This window comes from Balearica regulorum, chromosome 7, assembly GCF_011004875.1.
Source record: "Balearica regulorum gibbericeps isolate bBalReg1 chromosome 7, bBalReg1.pri, whole genome shotgun sequence".
NCBI classification, from domain to species: Eukaryota; Metazoa; Chordata; class Aves; order Gruiformes; family Gruidae; genus Balearica; species Balearica regulorum.
The window spans coordinates 13182853-13206227 of record NC_046190.1 but is presented as its reverse complement, the minus strand read 5'-3'; the positions used below and the strand labels follow the sequence as shown (position 1 = coordinate 13206227).

Below are 23375 nucleotides of genomic sequence, written 5' to 3'. Positions count from 1 at the left end.
GCTTTGCATGCCACTCTTTAGCTGCATCAAGGCACAGGACCAGCCTGTACAAACATAAAGACCCATAACAGTCTTAATTTTTCACTCATCAGCAGGTCACATAACACAAGGAGGTTGCAGAAAGGGCATACCCTCACAGTACACCCTCATGGTACACTGAAGTCCATCCCTCTTGAACCAATGTGTTGGAGTGCTCTGGGAGGTGGAAATGCCAGAGATTACTTGTCACTAAATGAGCCAGATGAGAGCTTTAAAAAGGGAAAATCTTGGCACCAAACAAACCTCATTTCTTTCCATCACTTAGTATTCAGCCTTGGGACAAATTAATCTCTATTGAAATCTGCTCTACATGCCACTAAATTTGTTGTCTCTTCTAAAAACATCTCTTCTCCTGTGAAGGGAGATGAACAGAAAGTGTGTGTGTGTATATATATATATATATTCAATTTTAATACATTCTAGAAAACTCTTTATTGCATGTTTTATTTAGTAATTCAACATTAACCTTTACATTTGAATCTGTAAATAATACAATAAAAGTGAATTGGGCTAGAGAGACCTTTCAGGATTTTGTTCTGTCATACAGCTTTAAGAGTCAATCATCTGGTTAAAATTCAAAGTGGACACCTAGAATAAGTAGGTGAATAAATAAATACAAGTTCTTGAAATGAATAATATTCTCCTTAGCTCTTTATCTGAAATCACCTAAAGGCTGCAAGTTCAATTTAGTCCTTCTACCATCAGTCAGTCTTAGCTTTACTAGAAAGAAGGGAGCAAAAAAGTACTTAGTAGCTGGTCTCTGGTTTTTAGCTTGATAGAGAGAAGGCTGCTCCCTGAATGAGACACTATGGGAGAGATGAGTAGTTAGAAAGAGATTGTGCTTCGTGCCACTGAGCTATCTGTAACTACTGCTGTTATGGAGCTGGAAAAGGACAGGAAATGCTAGGGGCAAAAGATAAAACAGAATCTAAGGAAATAGATGTATTTTGCTAATCCTTTCCTCTCATGGTGAGAATGGTTAATCCGTCGCAGAATACAATAAGGATTCTAGTCCCACTTGCACTTGTGCACGGGAGTTAACTGAGGATAAGCTGTCTGCAGCCTGTGGTTTGTACAGCACCATGGCTCAATCTGCAAGTCATACCTGCAGTCAGGAAACTGAAAGGATAGCCAAGTTGTTTGATGCACCCAATGCAACTCAGTCTGTGTGTAGAGGTCCTTGTATGTGTAAAACCATGTCAAATGACTCTATTGCTGGCAGACACCGTGCTAAATTCAAGGCAGAGCTGTAGCACTGTAGAGTTTTGACTCTTGGAGTATGGATTTTCAATTATTGTTTCAAAATATCTGGATGTTCCTTCAGAAGGTAGTTATCTTAATACAGATATTGAATTCATAAGCCTATCCTTGAATTTGGAGAAGGAATTTCCTTTTCCTGGCTCCTTTAATTAAAAAAGATAATCAGTGCTTTATTTTGTATCTATGGAGAATTTCTTTTGGGTCAGGGGATTCTCGACTGTATTTTTTTGGACTATCACTGTGATTGACCACAAAAGCAGAGGAAGCCCAGGTAATGTGGTCTTTTAGTGCAGTATCTTACCTTATCTAGTGACAGTGCCAAAGAAATACAGCCAAATTGGAATATTCAGATCATGTCTGATATCCTGAAGAACATGGGCAGAAAATCTTTCCTAATATTTCATACCACAAGCCCCATGATGTTGGTTGGAGTGAAGTCTACATAACTGGAGACCATTTTGACATGACGATTGGAGGATGCCTGCTTCCATCTCATCCCCTGACGTGCTTTGTTCACTGGCAGCTTGACCTCTCATTAGCAGAAACTGAACTTTCTGTTGCTATAAATGCAAAGAGGTGATGTTTTTTACTTTAGTCATACTGGTTGCGTTAGGTACTTGATGGGGTCTGATTTTCAGTTTTTGAGTTTCCTTCTGCTAGCTATACAGTGGTTTGGTTGTGTAGCTGAGTACAAACATAGTAAGAATTAATCAGCTGCCTCAGGCTTTGGGCATTGCTCAAACAGCCCTTTCCAATCACCTTTGTAAATTGTTCTATGATCCAGCTCTGATATGGCTGCTGCAGCTCTGTGATCGAAGATACTGCCCATTCAAGAAACTTTAATATTCAGTGTGAGCACATATAGTTTATCTTCCCAGTCACACTTAGCCTTCCATCATAGCTGTTCCATACTACACAACACTAGGTTGTGAACCCTTCTAATCTGAACGTGGACCTGGCTCCGCTTTGTAAATCCAGTTACTCAAAATCAAATCAAATGCAGAATCTTTTACTCAAATGATATAGTTTTCCCATTAAGGACCTAAATTTGGATATTACAGACATTTAAGTTTTTTCTGCTCTGTTATCTACCTCCTTGGCCTGCAATCAACCCTTCTTTTATTAAGCCAGAATTTATTTCAGATGAAATTTATTTGAAATCTTGTTCAAAACACTGCCTGCTATTTATTTCTCTATGATCTAGTTGTAAAGCAGAGTAGTTATTTCTCAAAGTGTATTTTTTCTCTGAAGAACCAAACTTGCTCAAAGTTGGACAAAAGGAGCTTACATATGCTTTGATTATGAGTGAGGGGATTGTGGGTAATAAACTAATTACATGGAGAATGGTGGGGTTTTTTTATATTAAGCAGAGTATGCATGAAACGAACCTATGTCTGAGACTTAGTGTAGAGTTGCCTGAAAATTTGGTTACATTGCAGCTGTGCCATTTGTTTGCTAGAAAGAGTCAAAACGATCACTGGGTAGTAAGTGGCTCTTCTTGAAAGCCAAACTCTCAACCTTTAATGTTTAACTAATGAGCAGATTGATTTCTAACTTATCTCAAAATTTATACCTTGTTCTGAACATAGAAGTTGTAAATTAGGAAAAATTTCCTTTTCTTTCCTGCACAGAAGAGATGTGACCCACACCATAAAAATGAATTGCAACATGACCTTGAGTATAGAGTCACTACCTACCACATTATAGTCATGCTAACTAATCTAATTTGTCTCTCATTCTATCTAATGTTAGGAGTTTGCATGTCATCAATCACCTGCCTCCTGTTGGGCTGAAAAAGCCAGGGGGACTGCCAGCTTTGTCATATGGCATCCGAAGTGAATGTGTTGACAGCTGAAATCAGGAAGCACAGAAATGTTTGAAAAGGTTTTGGAAGAGCCAACCTGCTTTTGAGTCTCAGCATCTCAGTCTGGGTTAAATGTGAGGGGAAGAGATGGCTTTGTTAGCCTTCCTTGGCAACGAGATTGATCCATAACTGTGCAGGACAATCCATTCCTGTTCTTTAATCTTAGCGGATTTTAATACTGTATTTAGTGGCAGTCCTTCCTCTTCTTCCTCAAAGTTTATACTTGCGCGCTCTCTCTCTCTGTCTTTCAGCTGTACAGCTCCATGGACTTTGGAAGAAAATGGCAGCTCATGCATGAGCGGGTCACTCCAAACAGGTTTTACTGGTGAGTAAAAGCCCTCAGGCTTTGCTTGCTTTGGGCAGGTCATGGAGGGGAGAAGGACATCCAGCTTGAAGGGATTGGTTGTTTTACCTGAACACTAAGTATGCCCTTGGTTTTGGTCATCATCAATGTTATATACTCAATCCATAGCATGTATCTTGCAGTGCTATAGCTGAATGTCTCCATGCTTGTACCTCTTTCTTGTCTGATAACAGTGGTGTCTTGTACAGACGAGTACAAGTCTTCATAATTGCAAACTTCCTGCTTCTTTGTTACATGCCTACTTACTGTAACGCAGAGAAACTGCCCAGTGCTTCAGTGGTGAAGTTATGATCATTACACCTCCTATTTGTTAACCCTTCTGAGAGCTACTTTAGCCTACAACACAGTCTTTGTGCAGAGCCAGCCACTCTGACCAGTCTCCTTATGCAACCGTTGGGAGAAAGGATGATTCAGACTCTGCTTTGAATCACTCTCTGAAAAACCAGTTTCTTTCTACTGACTGGTGAGAGCCCAGGATCTGCAAACAGATTGCTAAAAATCTGCTTTGTGACTATCTTTCTTTCCATTTCCCAAGCGTTGGCCTCCAAAATTGGGAGTGTGTCTTAAAAGCAGATGATTAAACAAATTTAGTTCCTGTCGCCAAGCTCCTCCATTTTGGATGCTGCTTTTCCAAACTTCTCTCCACCATGTGAAGGTCCAAGACATGAGTTTAGAGACAAAGAGAAAACCCAGCAGTAGTCTTCTGTAGTTGAAACTAGGATTTGGGGTTTGAATCAGATTCTTAATGCTGTAACTACATACCAGATGATGGAGTGTGTGTGTGAACATGCAGAAGTGCTGATTTACAGAATCTGTGAACAATTGAAGAAGTGCCTGGTCCTTAAGGCCAAAAAAGATTGTAATATTAAGAAACCAGAGGCTTTTGTTTTGAAGAGTCAGGGACTTGGATGACTTGAGAATTGACTTCCAATTGCAAAGCATGAGATTATATATATAGATATATGAGTCAATTCTAATAGAAATTCTTACATGTCATTAAAAATATCTGGAATCCAAGCCCTAAATATCTATAGATTGGATTTGGAATATTTCCACACCTTGTAGCGGAGATAGATACCTCATAGGATTTTCACATTGTCTAGGTCCTTCCGCAAATCTCTCTAAACAGCTTTAGACTCGCACATTTAAAACCTGGCTTTTTGGCACCAAGTTGGGAGATTTCCCTTACTGTGCCTGTGGATTTTCACAGTGTAAGAAGTTTTTTTTAACATCTAGGAAAGGAATTTGTAAGGCTCCTAAGTCACATAGACCTGCAAAATTTATCAAAGATCTAGAACCTTGTCTGACCATGTCACTGTTTCCCATTTCCATAGTGAAGGAAAGGTGATTATGTTCTCCTGGTTCTGGTGACGGGTGGTTGATTGACCTAACTGTCCAAAATCCTTTGATTTCACTGTTCATGCTAGTTGCACATCACAAAAGTGTGTGTAGATGCTCTCCAGGTGTATCCTTCTGTGGAGCAGAATAGCTGGTCCTATGGGATAATTGTACCCTACCCTTGAAATAGCACAGCTGAGCTTAGGGGAGAGGCTTTCTTGGAGGATAAAGTGCAAGGGCTGAGCTGACTTGGGAACAAAGCGGAATCTCTTTCTAAAGGAGAGGCTGTGTTGCTGTGGTTTGTTTTCTACAATAATGGTTAGTGGAAATAGCCTGTTTGTGTCTGTTCATTTGACACCCAAACCTGTCGATTGTTTTCCACAAGCTACCTCATTTTTCATACAGCCTTTTGGCTGCACAGTTTGAATGCTGCTTTTTAACACTGCATTATATAAAGTCTCTGTTTCAAGTGTCTGTTTCTCTTAGAAAATGTAGAAGTCTTCTATACTTAAAAAACTCACACAGCATAGACCTAGAAATCTTTATTCCACTTTGAAACAGTAGAATCCCATTGACAATATACTTTCTAAGAGAGTGAATTAGGTTTTTCCCAGAGTGAGAGAGATTTGAACCAATTTGTAGTGCAGGGGTCAGAGATGTTGAAATTTTGGAACATAATAACTCCCCTTAGCTGTCTGATTTCTTTCTTTTTCTTTCTCTCTTTTTAAAGCTGCAAACTGTGATGGCGTACAAGTTCTGGCTTGTAAGATGTGTACAGGAAAATGCAAGGAGAACACTTTAGCCTTGGGAATTTGGTGATTTCTTTTTATTAGGGTATGAAAGAGGGAGAAAGTGGGTGTAGCTATAAGTTTCCAGGGGACATGAGCCACGACTCTATGGAGTTTATCAGCTTACCAAATACTATATTATCAAACCTTTTAATTAAAATGTCCAGGAAAGGTGAAAGAATAATGAAAGAGAGATGCCAAAATCAGAGGTGAGATCCTTGTTTGTGCTGCTCTGCATTGTTTATTAGTAGGGGCTCAGGTAAGCATCCTTCATCAAATGGGACACTCTTCATCTGATTTGAATGCAGCTGGCCTTATCTGGGGTAGCCTTTGTCTAATGTTTTTGCCTTCAAAGCATGACTTTAATCTCTCAGGCTGCTGTGAATGGGCTTGTGAAGACTATAATCTTCACCTGGTTCATGGGATCAGTCAGCCTGACAGGGAGAGGTCTTATTTTTCTCTCCGAGACCTTTCCAAATAATTATACCTTCCCTGAGAGAGCTCAGATATAGAGACTTTAAGGCCAGGAGAAAATTACGATTGCATCAGAACTCATGAGGTTGGGATGTGAATTTTCACTCAGCAGAGTAAGCAAGACCTATCTGGTAGTTATGGACACACAGGTCACTCTGTGCATTTTGCTGTAGCTCTGACTGGCGGCATCTGTGATGGCTCCCCACTGGTCAAAAACTAAGTCCTAAGCTCCAATTCTGATCTGTGGCTTTGTATCCTGGCTCTTGCCTTCAGCTTGTTTTTGTAGTCCCAGGTGTTGGTGCTAATTACTGGGTTGTAGTTTTGTGTTCTCATCCCATATGGATGTCACATGTCCTGCAGCTTATGGGACATCTCTCATCAGTTCCTGCGGCCAGCTCAAAGTTTGTGCATGAGCTGCAATTCAACTCTGGGCTAATCATAGTTATAAAAACTAGGATATGAGATCTCTACTTCTGTAGTAGTGATTCATTTGTTAGCTACACCCACTGATGGCAGTGGCAGAGCTTGAACAGAATGTGTTACTTGATGTGAGTACAGGAGTCCAAATTTGGTTCCCACGTGCCTTGGCCTCAGAGATTTTAATAACTTAGGATCCTGTAAGGCTGGAAATAGGAGCTTACGCTAATGTGATACAGAAATTCCCAGATCACTCATCACTCTGAAGTTACTCAAGATAACTAGAACCAGCATGGGTGCAAAGTTTGTTAAAGACCTACTCAATGTTCTTTTCTTTTAAAACACATTTCTGCAGCTCCCTCTGGGCCCTGTTCATTTTCTGTCACTGTAACTTAGGCACCTGTGCTGTCATGTGGAGAGATATAAAAAATACAGTCCATATTTTGTACCGTAGAAATGTTGGGGAAGTTTCCTCGTCTCTAAAACACATGGTGTGCTGACTAAATACTGTCTCTGTTCAGATAAGAACTCAAAAGACTTTAATTGTCCTTGAGCTGCTTTACTGCCTCTGCCTTTGCCTGTGGTGAGACGACAGGACTAAGCAGGTGGGCAGGGCAGTTTGGTTAACGGAGCATTCACTGAGCCTTGTTCAGCACTTTGCCAGACCACAGCTTTTCCATGTCATCTTGGGTGACTCAAGCTGACTTTGCCTTCTTACCCCCTTGGTAAGACTGGGATAGGATTTCTTTTTCTTGTTGGATGTAGTGAGTGAAGTACTCAAATATTGTGATATCAGATCCTACAGCAGTAGATTAAGAGCACTGAAGGGCACTAGAGAGTCAAAAGATACTTTGGTGGCATATGAAGTCCTTTCATAATCTTATGGCATAATTCTTTAAAATGTGGAGTTCCACAAGGTCACCTGTGTTTTCTGGCTAATCAGCTAAATGGCTGTGAATATCATCACCTATCCATCTGGCCTACATTTGCTGAGCAGTTACAGGGATCACCATCCTGTGCAGAGGACAGAGCTATACTCCTTGGGACACCCACCCTCTTTCTTAGGGTCTCCCAGGCTACTCTTTGCTGGAGGACTCTCTCACATATCCGGTCTCCTGTCATCACTTGGGAATGTGAAGCTGTGGATGTCCATTTTTTTTTTGCCTGGTACATCTAGACATTTGCCCTTCTCTCTCTCTCTCTCTCTTTTTTTTTTTTTTTTTTTTTTTTTTAACATGCTCTCTGGGACTTCAGGTGATTCTGTCAAAGCCTGAGAATGGGGAAAACCCATCTGTGTGGAAGAGGGAGAAATGTGCACAGCATTTCTGATGGCTACAGGCATATTTGGAGCACTGAAGTCAGTGCCCAGGATGAGCCTAGTCAGTACAAGACACCGAAGCACACAGTAGTGATGAAAGCTGGGTGGAAAACACCAACAAGGCAGAGAGGGAGAGAGAGCAGGAGGGGGAAAATAGGATGTGCACTAGCCTGACTTCAAGGAGCAGTGTTTGTATCTGCAAGTAGGAAAAATGTGGTGTAACAAGCAGTTCTCAAATACACTGCTGTCTCCCCAGAATTTCATTTTTTTTATTTCTGCAATAACCAACCGGATTTCTGATTGTTTTGGTATCCATGAGTGCCAGCCACAAAAATTTTGAGCTCCAGGGATTACAAACCAAAAGAAGGGAACAGGCTGTGCTTTCACTGGGAGAAGGGTAGAGACTGTGCATCCACTTACGCTATGCTTTAGAGTTACGGGTTTTCTGCCACAGTTGTTTGAGGCGTGAGCCAGCAAATTTTGTCTTCTGAGGGCAAGGTTTTCAGTGCTTTTTTCGTGATTTTGGATAGAACAGTGATAAAATTTAGCCAGTGTATTTCTATTCATTTGCAGCTTGCATTTCATGATGACTGTAGCAGAGGCTGGTTTGGATATCTGAGAGTAATGTAGCAGAAGATAAGGGATTTACCTCAGTGTTTCATAAGGTTACGATCTGGGTTTGAATTGGTAGTTGGGCAGAGGTTTGTGTCTGTTTTTATTTCCTCATCTCTGTGACAGCACTGATATTTCCTAATCCCAGTGCCAATTTGGGTCCACACAGACTGTTTCAGCAGCAGTTGCAGAAGTGACCTTTGGATACAGCTAAGGTTGTCTTTACTTGACTAGTTTGCCAGCAATGAAATGGTTACTCAAATATGTGCCTGTCTCTCCTGTAAATCCCACTAATCATTAACTACCAGATGGTGTCATTGCATAGTGCTGGGGAAACATCGCCTGATTTTTTACAGCCAAGTTTAGTGTTAAGAAAACATAGTCTTGTAAATGTCAAATTGACTATTAAGTAATCCTGCATTAAAGTTTTTCAGAATTAAAACCATACCATACATGGACCTGTGGGTAAAAGGAACAATTCCAGTTTGGCAGCCATGGATAATACTGCCTATACCATCATCGGGGCATGTACCCAGTGACTATTCACGTAGACCACACATGAAGAACTGAGCAGGAACCTGTTATTGGAGGCTCCCGTGGGCTAATGGCTCATTTGCCTGTGTTAAGGAAATTGCTTCCCATGCCTGTGGGTGAGAACACCTGGGAAAGGTTTTTCTCCCAGAAGGTAATGCTAACATAAATCTGGAATGTGTTACTCGAGCCACCACAACCGTGAACTGTACTAGGCTGAGGAAAAAACTTTCAGACTCTTGCCTCAAGCTTTGTAATAGGAGCTCAGGAGAGGTGAGACCTTCTTAAAAGGTCCTGGCGTATACTGAAAGATTTCCTTGCAAGGTCACGTTAGTTAATGAAAGATCACAACACCATGGTGATAAGAAGACCAATTTTATTTTCCTTTTCACTTAAAAGATGAGCAAGTGGGGGGAACTGTGAGGTTAGGGATTTTCTTTTCATTTTATGTGCCTACAGTTAATGCACTTGGCACTATAGATATTTAATGTTTCCAAACATTAGGTCATAGCTGACTAGCTTGTGATTACACAGTAACTCAGTGGCAGAGTTAGAAATGGAACCTGGATGTAGAGTTGGATACTTTTTATTGGCTGAAATAGTGTTTATTTTTGTTGAAAAAGTTTCAATTCAATAAAGATATTTTAGAATTCATGTCACCATTATGAAAATGTTTCTCTCAAAAAATGAAGGAACATCCTGAAATGTTTGACATTTTGGATATTTTTTAAAGTGATTTTTAAATTTGAATAAAATCTCATTTTGCAATATATGAGCTTTTAAAATTGAAGTAGGGAAAGAGTGCAGTTTGAAATGAAGTGTCTGGATAAAGCCAACAAAGAGGGATCCTGACTCCTATTCCCATCTTGATTTTTTGTGATGCAAAGCAGATATTGGTCCTTAATATCCAAATTAGTTGTTCAGTATGCTTAGAATGTACTTCATAACTGTGATCAGTAGCTTACAAGAGTGGTCAACAAAGTTTGAGAAACCTTTTAAGTTTTATATTTTACTCTAGTCCATGAGCATATTTTTTTCCTAAACTTAATCCTATCCTGGTTTTCAACTACAGATTGCTAAGAGTTCTTCCAGGGGTGTTGTGATAGATTTCATGGATATCTAAGTATAAAATCCTAAATGACCTTAAGAAAAGGAAAATCCTTTGCTTTCTGTCCCTGGGAAACACTGCAGGACTGTTTTATAGAAGCCATATAGACCCCACCTGTTCTGTTTGTGCCTACGGTTAGTGTAATATTCAGAATACCATTCCCATTTCTAAGCACCCCATGTGTGCGGTTTTTTTAAACTAATTTAAGAGAGATTGACACAGATAGTTGGATCTGGGAAAGCAGCTTTGCAGCAGTTGGGGAAAAAACCCTAATTCACTACTGGAGGAGTATTACAGAGTATTTCCTAGTTTACCTGGGACTAAAAGCAAAAATGTTTGGGTTTCTGGTGTATATTTACTCTTTGTGCTGACTAATGACTTCATCTTACAAAGGAAATTTGATACAACTAGTTTCTTGTACTATGAATGTAAGCTCTAAATAGGAGCTGATGCATTGGAAGAACTCCTGAAGGATGTTCATTGCCTGACTTTACTGTTGTGTGATGCTCCTCTTCTTACTGACTGCTTTCCTAGGAAAATAAGTGTTTGACTTTGTAAAAAAGGTCCTGTGGATGCCATGCTATCAGGCTTCCTGGGCTCAAAGCTCTTCTAGCAAGAAAAAGAAAAGCAGACTGGCTACAAGGAGTATGTGTGATTATAAAGAGAAATAATTTAAAATACTTTAAATTCTCCTTTAAAACCCATGAACTACATCATAAACGAAGCACAAGAAAAGAGCAACGTGATAGCAAACTCACAATTCATATATCACCTCTGAAATTCAGTCTGCTTTCACAGCCAGAATGAGTTCTTCCAATGGGTGGTGTATACCTTCTGGAAGGGCAATTTTGGAATAAGATGTCTTTGATGAACTTTTCTTTCTAACCTCCTTTTGCTTGAGAAACACAGCATATATTGCAGAGGGAATGATCACCCTTTCTTCACTACTCTAACTGTGGATATCCTTACATAAATACTATCTGGCTTTTAGAATTTGTGATTTGTTGTGATTTTAGTTCAATTTGTGATGTTAGCCATATTTATGACTTCAGTGTACTGTGGCTGGCAGTGATTTTTTTTTTTTTTCAGGACTGGAAAAGTTAGAGCTGAAATATTTCTGTTCATTGGTTTTAAATTTAACGTTTATCACTAAATGTCATATATTGTACTGCAGTTAGGGCTTTCAGCCGTCAAAAAGCCTTTTGCTTTGGTCTCTCATCTGTCAGCTTTCTTTATGTCCCAGGAGCCAGTCACTTCTCTTATTTCCCCCATTGCTAATCTTGGATCACATTGTAATCCCCCCTACTCTCTTGTGACTAAGTGTCTGAGACTGGAGCAGACCGAATAAGCCACTAGTAAGAAAGATCTAAGGAGGAATTCGTTGAATATTTCTCACAATTAAGATTGATGCCTGGACTGGATCCCATGTCTGTCTGGACAGTGCTTGCTGGAAGGATCTGTTTCCCTCTCATGCAACAGGGACAAGATGTCCAAACTCCATCGCTGTGTTTCACAGGCCAGTGTTGGAAGCTTAAATGCTGTATTGTAGACTCATGCAGCCTCCCTGGGCTGACTTCCTTCCGTCTCTCCCCGATGGACGTGAACTCAAACACAAATTAATTTCAGCCTGTCAGTAACAGTCCCAGAGTAATTCTTTGTGATACTTTGTAGGAAGCAGTGATGAAAGCCAGCCCTCTAATTAATATTTTGAATAATGCATCTCCCTGAGGCATACGGGGATCTCCCATACTGTCATAGCTTGGTAAAGCTAATCAAAAGCTAGGCTGCCGGGCTGACACTAGTATCTTATTTTGTACTCTCTGGCTAGCAAGGAATATTCTCCCACTTTTTGTTGTGTGGGATTTGTCTTAGGTTTTGGCCTTTGTTCTATACCACACTAATCTCTCTGTTTCTGGGAAATGGGTGAATTTTCAGTGTGAGAGAGAACCTTTCCGGCTTTCAGATGATTGGAAGAGAAACATTTGGGAGTTGTCTTCAAAATCACCACTGTTCTAAGAAGTTTAGGAATGACCTTTTCACATACTCTGATTATGAACATAATTTTCCAGCCATTTCATTCAGTGGCAAAACACCTGCTGGCATCAGGGAGCGAGGAGCTTTCCTGAACCCAGCATCACCCCTGCCCAAGACTTCTTCCCAAATGGCCCACTTGAAATCCAAGAGATGCACCTTTGTTGGGGTTCTTACAGCTCTTGTTTCTTTACAGCAGCTGGAGCTGGAAGCATTCTTGCATTGGAAAAATTTGCAATCTAATGGAGAATTTATCCGCAATAAGTACATCGATACTATCAGAGACCATTTTTGCTTGAAACTAGATTTTCAGTGATACCTCAAAGCTCTTCGGGTATAGAGTCATAGAATGGTTTGGGTTGGAAAGTACCTTAAAGATCATCTAGTTCTAACCCGCCTGCTATGGGCAGGAACACCCTCCGCTAGATCAGGTTGCCCAAAACCCCATCCAGCCTGGCCTTGAACACTTCCAGGGAGGGGGCATCCACAACTTCTCTGGGCAACCTGTTCCAGTGCCTCACCACCCTTTCTTCCTTAGAAGAAGGAAGAAATTTAGAATTTCTTCCTAATATCTAATCTAAATCTACTCTCCTTCAGCTTAAAGCCATCACCCCTTGACCTATCACTCCATGCCCTTGTAAACAGTCCCTCTCCAGCTTTCTTGCAGGCCCCTTTAGGTACTGGAAGGCTGCTATAAGGTCTCCCTGGAGCATTTCTCTTCTCCAGGCTGAACAACCCCAGCACTCTCGGCCTGTCCTTATAGGAGGGTGCTCCAGCCCTCCGGTCATCTTCGTGCCCTTCTCTGGACTTGCTCCAACAGGTCCATGTCTGTCTTGTACTGGGGACTCCAGAGCTGGGCACAGTACTCCAGGTAGATTTTCTGAAGAAGAATCAGGAAGGACCCAGGTAAATTCCAGTTCTTTTCTGACAACTGAATTCAGCCTCTGAACCTTTCAAAGTTTGCCTGCCATTAAGTTGAACTAAAACAGTTGCTTTATTTAACAGAAGGAGCTGAACCCATGCTGTGCAGAAAGAACAGTCTTATCATAGCAAAACAGACAAGATGTTTCTGCATTCATTTAAACGTGAGCCATTTGTGTCGCTCAATAACATCCATTAAAGATAAGGAGGTCCCTCTTTATGCCTTCTGCCTGTTGGAAATTAACAAACTCTCTTAAAACGACAATTCATCAGCAGTTATATGAGGCAGAATTCGTTCTCGGCAAGAGAAGAAATTGAAACTCCCATCCTTTCGTTCCCTGGCATTCCCCTGAGCCTCCTCTGTAGAATGAGGTGAGTTTAATTCTGCTATTGTTAAGCATAGTGAGCACGAAGCTACATCAGAATGTAAGAGCAGGAAAGAGTATCTTATTAGCTGCACTACAGGTTCTTTTAAATAATGTTGATTTGGTAACTTGTCTCTTGCTGATCATATACAGAACAAGGACGAGAAGTCAGTGAGTGAGGCTGTTTTACTTGCATATTTGTGGTGAGCTAATTGGAATAGGAGATAGCAGTGGTTATCATAGCTCTGTAATTATCTTGGAGATAATTGTCCTCTGTTGGGCAGAAAGCAATAAAAATGGGATGTAGACACATTTCCATGTTTAGTGAAATATCAAAAGTTCTGTAGCTGAGTTTAAGAGGGAGATACCTACCTACCTGTGATTGCCAGCAAAGACTGAGGAAATAATAAATAATACCTGTAGACTTCAGAACTGATTGCTGTAGATCTGGGTTTTCTCCCATAAGAGAAAATCCTACTTTTTATTGGAAAAAATAAAGAAAAACAAACCAAAAACCCTGCCATGTTTTTGGCCAAAAGGTGCTGAAAGATTCTTAGGTTTTGCTCACAATATTTTTGGTTTACAGATTTTGATTGAAAATCTTTGAGGGAAGGAGACATGTTCCATTATAATATTGATTTTAGGGGCAATCTGTAATAGTGACTCCCTAAAGCCATTTCTGGATCTGCTGTAGTTTCTCCAGAATTCTTTTTTTTTTCTTTCTACAAATCATTAGATTTGAACAGTGTGTTGACACTTTGGAATTTGCCTTGAGGCTAGAAAACAGCAGGGTATTACTTTTCACTTGGCCTTGTACTTTTCTTTCCTTTTATTGCTCATCTATAACAAGAGATTAAGAACCCAACAAAGAGAAGCTCTTGATTTACCAACAGCTTGACCATACATCTTTACCTCTTGACAGGTGGGTAGCACAGACTCTTGTTGCAGTATTCTGCCCTGAGCTTTCTTACTAGAAAAAGGTAATGCTTTGGGGATGGAGACACTTTGGGGCTCTGCCTTTGTGAAGAGCTGGGAGTGCACCTAGTGCTTAGCCCCCTGGGCAGCCTTGTCTCCTTGTTGGTGCATCCATCTAATTTGAAAAGGAACCCACAAAAGCTCCATAGTTTCTCTGGTCTCTCCTGCTACAGTGTCACTCTTGCACTAATGGAAAGACCTGCAAGTGGCTGTGGCCATTTTATTCATCTCTTCTCCATTCTGTCTGGGAGGATGCTTCTGTTTTGAATGCAAGCCTGTCTTGTCACAAGACACATGGTGATCTGCAGACCTCCTGTCACCGTTGCTTTTACCCATCATAGCCACACAGACTTGCTGTTTCTACGGACAGAGCCTGTCTTTGCATATCTGTCTGCTGCCAGAATCCTTTTTGTTTCCTGCTTTGTCTTTTCCTCTTGTGGATGTTGGGACAAATGAGCATCTCACTGTCAGCAGCTAATTGAGTGTGATTTTTTTGGGAAAGGAGACACATTGATGCATTTGTGCTTGCTAGTCCAGAACAGAGTAGTTTATTCTCTGTCTTTCTCCTCCTTCCCTTTATTCTTTCCTCTCTCTCTCTCTCTGTCTCTTCCTTTCCTATCTGATAGTTAAAATTCAAAGAATGAAATAAGCCATTTATTCTCTTCAGGTTAGTGTCTGAAATGCAGAGAAAAAACTGTCAGAAAAGGTTTGTGACAGAAACCTAGTTTTTCACACTACCTTTCTCCAAAATGCATAAACTGAACCACAAATTTATTTGCAGAATGTTAGATGTTATCCCAGGGTGATTCTTCACAATGTTCTGCAACAGGGAATGTGGAGACTCATCCTTCTTTAATTAATACAGTGTACAATGTCCATAGGCATATGGGGCTCATCAGCATATCCTATACATTGTGCCTGTGCCAAGTTTCATACTGGCATCCCCTCTTTGGACAATTTAAGTTTTATTTTTATTAATCTACTGCTGCATTCATTCATTAAATGATGCCCTCACTGTGAAGCTTTTCAGAGCACTGTATTCTGCCTAGGACTCTGTTAATAGATGAATCACTGAGCCTTAAAATTTCAGGCTTGTCATATTTGCAGTTAGAACATGTTCGTACGAATGAGGGCAATTAAACACACAGTGAACTGAAAATCCTTATTTTGGTGTAAAATATTGCTCAAACAGGTCATGTTTAAGATACTTTTGCTAGGAGACAAACTTGGAGGAATGTTTTGAATCTTCTAAACATTCCCTTCCAGGGAGGGAAACAGCAACTCCAGTGAAGTCCTTGGCTGCAGGACTGATGGCCTGAGCTGATGGCTTCTTTGAGCATGTACTTTGCTTTTCTAAAGTGGTCAGAAACAGGGCTGATTCATGTTTCCTGAAAAAACACAGCAATAATCTATAGCAATTTCCCATCTACATGATTTTCAAAGGATAACCAAGCACTGGGCAAACATTAATTAACTGGGCTTCATAATATAGTAGGCACTAAATTAATTTTAAACCAAATGTGGAGAAAGAGATGAAAGTCACTCAATATGTCAGTGATCAGTCTTGGAAAAGAAACAAAAACTCTGCGCTTGGGTTTCACAGATCTGCGCAAAGCACAGCTGGCTAGAAAATGTCATTTCCCTGATTTATTTATTTTTTCCAAAAAGCTGAAAAAAACCCCACACCATGCCACCGCCACCACCACCACCCACTCCCTGTAAACTGTTCTACACCCAAATTTTCCATTAGGAAATAAAGATTTTTGGTTACGTTGAATAAACTATTCCTCTGGAGTGGTTTCCCTCCCCCCCTAATGTGGCTTAGATTTTGATCACCAAAATGACTTTTCTACACAATAGTTTTTGCATTTAGGGTTTCCACTTCTATTTTTTCTATTTTTTCCTCTCCTATTCTAAAAAAAGAGGGATGGTGGGGGAACAAAAGGATGAGAAAGGAGACAAAGCTAAAAATGTGTCATTTTTTAGTGTTTTAAAAATTGTACTTTTCAAGTCCGTTGAGGAAACAAGAATAAATTTAGAATATTAAAGAGGTGTCCTGCAAAAAGTGACCCTTCCTTCAGAAAGCAAAACAGAATCAAACCCTTCTGTTGGAATATGTTTCAAACTTGTCCACCATAAAGTTTGCAGACCTCTAATCCCGGGTAAATCCCCTGTCTCCTCTCTGGAAATGTCTTCCTCAAAGCATCACTGTCTGTGTTGGGTGCATGTGGGACAGCAAGCTGATGGTGTATCATGCACTGAAGCTTTGAGGCACCTTCAAGAGTGTAACATCTTAACTTGATGAGCTGATGTTTCATTACGTCCATCATACCCCAATGCCGGTGCTGCTAGGACTTGGTAAAAAAAGACTTCTTACTCAATTTGGATAAGCCCCCAGGGCTGCTTTTATATAGCCCGGATCGGCTGTACGCTGATGAGTCAGGAGCAGCAGGCTGCAAGGGAGTAGCTTATTTAGTTCGTAAAAAAGCAGCAGGACTGCGACTGTACCTGGGAGCACACCGCTGTGAGTGCTGGCTTGGCCTGGCTGACAGATCTGCTCCCTGCATGAGTCTCAGTCCCCATGAGAAGTTATTTCAGGCTGGGAAATTAAGATGCCACCTCCAGCACATGCCCTGCCTGTGCTGTTGGCCCTTTCAAACCTTGACAGGGCTGTGAGTAAGGATCATCACCCTTCTACCCACGCAGGTTTTTTGAATTTATTTCACAAAAATTGGGGTTTATGGTATAGGTTGGGGAAGAAATGCCAGAGGACTTTAAAAACCTATTAACGGGATGAGAACTAAACACAGAATTATTTCTACTCTCTTAGGTTTTGGTATTAGCATACCAAAAAGGGAAAAGAAAAAAACATGAATCAATAGCAGGTTTGTTCTGTTGATTAAATATAATTTAAAAGTATTCTTAGGTTCAGTGGCATTTCTTTCCCATTGCTGTTAATTTCTGTGATATAAAGAATCACCTTTTAAGTACTGGGAAGAGGAAGAGTGTTTCTGTGTGCAGCAAAGCCTATTATCTTGTGTGGATTCTCTAGTGATCAGTGACATGGTTGAGCCTAGATGTCACCTTTTCCCTCAAGGAAAGGATTGAGTTGGACACCTTTCCTCTTCCTGGCCTGCTTTATCCATGAAACAACGGTGTGTAGTGACTTTGTAGTTCTGGGACCTCTAATCCACTGAGTTTACAGGTAATTGGTTTAGACATTTAGCAGGTAGTAGGGATGAGATGCAGGTGGGCAGACACATCTGTGCACATACGGAAACCCATGCAGAGGCTGTGAACACTGAAGTTTTGTTTCCTTTGAGATACCAGCCAGAACACCACCTTAAAATTCATTGGGACCTTTTAAAAAGGATTGGCTCTGCTGAAAAGAAATTAGCTGAGAATAAACACTTGGCAAATTTTTTGCCTTACCTTGCAAGCGAAGTCTCACAACAATTACTTCTGCCGATGTCCAGAATTGTAGCATCATGGAAAGTAGCACTGGAAAAGACGTAGAAAGCTCCAGAGACCTGGCTAAGACACTTTCTTACAGTATCCTCATGCCCAGCTTTTTTCCAGGTTTCATTTGAGATATGCTGTGCAAGGAGATTTTGTCCATAACTCTTCAGACACCTCTTCCCATCCTAGCCCATCCAGCAGCGCCTCCCCCTGTTCAGCCACAGGGAATCGTACTGTATTTATGTGTTTAATAAATACATTCTTTCCCCCAACAGTTTGATATTTGTATCTGTTCTCAAGTAGGGTAGTTTATGGCGTGTTGTCACCCTGGGGTGTATGCATGTTTGCCGTTTTACGTGTGCAGAGTTAATGCCTGATGGATCTAGTTTTAGGCCTGACTGCAGCACATAACAGATTAATACACAGAATCCCTTTGACAACCCAAAGATAACTGCAGTTATTGATACCGAGGCAGACGTGATGCCATCTCAGATGGAGAAGGTATCCTGTTGGCCCATGTTGGAAAGGTATGTATAATTTAGCAATGGCGCTATGTGAAAAGATCCAGATCAGCTGAGCAGGAATTGTATGGATCAGCTTCTGTTCCCATCTGCCCATAGAGACATGCCCCTTTGTTGCCTGCGTAAGTTAGTCCCATGCGCTGCCTGCCTGGTACCACGCAGAAGTGTTTATTCACTTCTGGGGCAGGATACAATTTTAATTATTGCAATTTTAATTATTGCAGCAGACTAATTGGCAACATCCACTAATTTGACTGCAGTTGCCTGCAGCAAGAGGATGTGTTTTTCCCCCTTTACGTATTATTGCACAATAAATGTGCCTTGTTCCTTCCCATTTCTAGCCCTTATCTACTGCACAACATCCTGCTAAGTAGCCTTCATCTGTTTCCTTCATCTCTTTACATGAGCATTGACAATTGCCTTCAGTCTGACATCCGAACCTGCAAAAATGAGTTTCCAAGTCGTCATCTTGGGAAAGTCTCAATTCATTGTAAAAGTTTTAATTTTGTTTTCAAAGCCAGAGCTGGTGAATGCTGATTTGACTGGTCAGAAACCAGGCACACCCCTGGCAAAAAATTCAATTCAGCACATTCCAGACCAAGTTTGAAAGGCTGATCTCTGTGACCTGACTTTTCTACCTTGTTGTAAATCCTTGACTGAAATGTTGCTGATGTCCAGTGATACTCACCTCCAACATGCAAGCTAATGGGTCCAGGAGATGGAGGAATAGAGCATCTCTTATTCTCTATTGACGGTTTAGGGAGCAAGGATCAACAGCAGGCAGGCTGAATTGCTCAGCATTCTTGATCAAAGATGCTAGAGTAGCTAAATCTCAGTGCTGTATTTCATCGTTAAATGCCTGATGTCTGGAAAATGAGTAGAAAAAATGCAAAAATGGTTTATTCCATGGAAAGGCAGTAGAGTTGGTAGAAACAGTAAGCTGAGGTATGCAATAGGCATGTAACGTGGAGTCTGTGCGTTTCCTTTTTTCCCTTTTTTTCATAGGCTAGCATTTTTCATTTTGAACTATATAGTATCTTAGATAGAAACATTTCAGGAATAGCTACTTACAGTACAGAATTCTGTGTTTTTCTTGCCCTTCTCGCTTGCTCTCCCTCCCAGTCAGAGATGAAATATTAGCAGAGCGGCCTAGTAAATGTGCATCCATGCACAACGCTCTTCCCTCAAGATAGAGATAAGGATCTTGCCAGGGTCCTATCCATCCTTCAGCTTTCAAGAACACACAATCCTCTTCTGAAAAGAAGGGAGGAAAGATCTTGTGAAAACCAAGAGCTGCCATGAGAATGAAAAAGGAAAAGCAGCAGGAGAAGGTAGAGAAGAAGTAACTATTGCTTTCTTCCTAATGGAACTCAGAGGTAGTTTGAATTCTTAATTGGCTGATGATCCTGCGCCAGCAGCAATACTGGCTGCAGGGTCCACATTTCAAAAACTGCCTTTGCAGCAGTCAGGGAATGTGTCAGCAGGAAAAAATGACCTTTCCTGTCACTTCTGCCTGCATGCTCTCAGCATTTTCTCATTCGAGTGGTGATAAATGAATAGGGATGGTGGAGGATGTTGATTTAGCATGGTTTCTCACAGCGAGAGTGCCCTTTTTCCCTCCCTGTGGCCGTCCAGGGCAGCAGCACACCTGGGTGCATTGTGCGGACTTTGGTTTAGTTTTTGCTGTCTGGAGTTTGTGCAGGAATAAAACATAGATCTGAGCTGTGCATGGAGCCTGAGGTGTGACCATGTGGCAGGAAAACTGTTTTCAAGCTGAGCTTAGGCTTCTGAATGTTACTAAATCCTATTGTCTTTGTAAGCCTCTGAAATAGAGCTGTTTATCAGCCCAGAGAGCCATGAAACTTCTTCCCAGCCAGCCCACTCTGTGGGCTCCACTTGGCTGTAGAGAACAAGCAAGGGAAAGTGTAAGTCAGGGGATCCTGATATCTCTCCTCATCATTCTTTGGCTGCTTAAATAGTTTTGAGCAGTGCATCCTCCAGATGTTCCTCAGAGAGATAATGTATGAGAAAATATAAGGCTGTGAAGGTGTGTCGTCTTGTTTCGTTGCTGCTCTTGTATTTCCAGACCTAAGAGATTGTTGTAGTGAGTTCTCAAGACCAGAGAAATTATTACATGTGATAAAGGAATAGTTTTACAGTCTGTGTGTGCATTTTTGCAGCCGTGCTCCAGGACCTGCGTTCACATCTTTCCACTGCCTGACTTGTTTGCATTCTTCATGTAAAGCTTCTCCAGACAAATGATGAGAGACCATTTACTGAAAATACCCGTACTCAGGAGTCGGAGCACTGCAAAGCAAAGCTGTGTTCTTTGCCAGTGGGAGCAGATGTGAGGTGAGACATGAAGAAACAGCATTGATTGGGGATTTGTTTTGCAATCAGAGTCTTTGATATAAGAGAGCGACTTGGTTTAGGAGAAGGAAGGGTGACCGATGCATTACTTTACGGGCTTGTTATCTGCCTGCAGATAAGAGGAGCTTGTCTTGCTTTTGGGTTGCAGGAGATTGCTTTGTGAGCTTTTCCACTTGAAGTACAATATTTGGCGAGCAGAAGAGTACTAGGGGGGTGCTGTATACTGGTCCTTTTTTCGTCGTCATTGTTGTTCTGAAAAGAACCATCAGGCTTGTCAAAACTAATTAAGGAAACAAGTAGATGGCACTGGGGAGGAACTTCAAGCTAGAATGACATGTTTCAGGAGACTCCTATCATCCCCTGGTGCTCACTTAATAGGCATTATGAGTACATCTTGTGTATGCAATTGCACAATGGTAATGAGTATTTTGAATTTTGTTTGGAAATACTTAGGTTCTTCTAATTCCAGTCCCTTTTAAAAAGAACAGTGTTGTGGCAGACTGATGTTTCCTGTTACCTGGACCAGGAGTAGGTTTGTCACATTGCTGCAGGGGACAGCACAGTCTCTGGAGGGGAGAGACCCAGGAGGTGGCTGGGGAGCAGGTGAGGCAGGCTGGCATCATGCCGTCAGGGCACAGCAAATGCCCCTGGGTAGAAGGCTGGTGTCTGGCTTCCAAAAGGAAGCCTGCAGAGTGGAGACTCCATGGTGAAGGCTGGATTTCAGTATGAAGCCTGTTGGGAAGGGCTGTGGGACAGGTCCCTAATGTGTTCCCAACCTATACCTAGAAGTGCTGAAATTACCACTGCCTTTGATAAAGTTGTGATAGATAGGTATGTTGGTAAGCACGTACCGTGTCAAAGACGAGGGTCATGATTGCTGAACAGGTGAAATTACAGCATATAGGGTTACTTAGGGGAAAAAGGCAGAAAACCTCTATGGAGTAGAAAGATGTGTGCCCTTTATTTATATATATATAGGGAAATAATGTTGCTGCACACCATAACGTTTTTCACTGACGTTTTAAGGATTGTTTTATTTGTCCTAGTCACTTTTAACTGTGTTCAGATGTTCAGAAGATTTGACCCTGATAATTACATAGTCACAGGGACTCAGGCCGGTTCTGGCATCCTTCCTGATAACAAACAGTGCTTTCTTCCTTGTGGGATCACCCTGAAACCGATGGTAGCGATTAAGGAGCAGAGTATTTCTCACTGGGAGTAGAATGATGAAAGCTCTGCCTGTGCAGCTTTGTTTTGTTGTGTTGGGTTTTTTTGGCCACAATTCACAGTGTGTTGTGAATGGACTTGCTATTGATGTGGTGCTCTAGTTAACAAGCAGTGCCAGTTTCAGTTACCTACACAGTGGGTCATAATGTAGTTGTTTTGGCATTTGCAGCACTGTGGCTGATCTTAGCTGAACTCCAGCACATACGTATGTTTGTCATTGCCTCAATTGCTATGTTTTTTGTGAGATCCACAAAAATGTATCAGAGCATTTGTATTTTGTTTGTTCTTTTTTTCTTCTTCTTCTTCACTTTTTTTTTTTTTTTTTTTCTCCAAATGTTTTAGCTGTTGATGCCCCAAGAATGAAAGCAGCAAAAGATTGTAATAAAAGTGTTTCAGAACATTAGGGAATTGTGAACGTTGGCTGGCTTGGAGGGAATCTATTATTTACAATCTACTGTATCAAATTCAGCTTCCACCAAATTAGAAACTGATTTTTGTCATTGTCCCTTTTTAATCTAACCCCTTGGTTAACTCAGGAGAAGCAGCTTCATAAATCACGTGGACATCTATGGATTTTTTTTTTTCCCCTGCCAGCCTTTGCTAGGACTAAATGTTCATCTCCCAGCGATTCTTATCAGCCAGGACACTAATAATAACATTTCTGTTCTGGGCTTGACTTTCTCTATGCCAGGAGGAAAACTATCTTTGTAATGTGCCTTGCAAAACATTTTTAGGGAGTAAAATAACAATGCACAGGAAGATTTGACTTGAGGTTCTTGGGTTTCAACCAGTGAGGTTAAAGAAATTCATCGTGCCTTGTTTCATGATTATCAAGGACCATGGCATGGAATCATGGGGTGAATGACGAATACTTTCTCACTTTTTTTTAATCAGAACTTCAGCATGCATATGTGCATCATTGTTTTTTCTTTTGAAGATGGGGAAAGTGGTGTAAACAATAGCAAGATTGCCCAGCAAACCAGGAGCAGGTCAGGAAACTCAGTCTCTCATGTCACTATTCAGCCAAATAAAACCCCTTTTTAATTTGCTGTCTATAAGCATGAGGCTGCTGTGCCCTCTTCTTTCCTTCAGCATTAAAACAGAGCTCTGGTTTTAATGGATTTTGGAGCCAGCTTGCTTTGCCACGACAGGGCTTATCATTGTAGTCTTGGTCTTGAAGACAAGGGATAGGCAGATTCACTCGCCAGCAGCTGGGAAGGCGTCTATCTTAAAGGTTAGTATATGGCCCCTGGGAGCGGCCTTTTGTAGAAACACAAAAGAGACAAGTTGGTAGGAGGTAGGGACCTACGTACCAGGTGTCACAAGGTAGACTTGAACTGGTTTTGCTTTCCCTCACCCTCTGTCTAACTGCAGCCTTTTATCTGACCAGCTG

The 23375-nt window shown here is 41.2% G+C and overlaps 1 protein-coding gene across 1 annotated transcript in view; it reads left to right on the top strand.

The window, feature by feature from the left end:
• SORCS3 (sortilin related VPS10 domain containing receptor 3) overlaps positions 1-23375 on the top strand; it is a 309773-nt gene that overhangs the window by 193302 nt on the left and 93096 nt on the right. The window contains exon 5 of the mRNA XM_075757979.1: positions 3415-3488. Coding sequence (XP_075614094.1) covers positions 3415-3488 — 74 coding nt within the window. The remainder of the gene's footprint in view (positions 1-3414; positions 3489-23375) is intronic.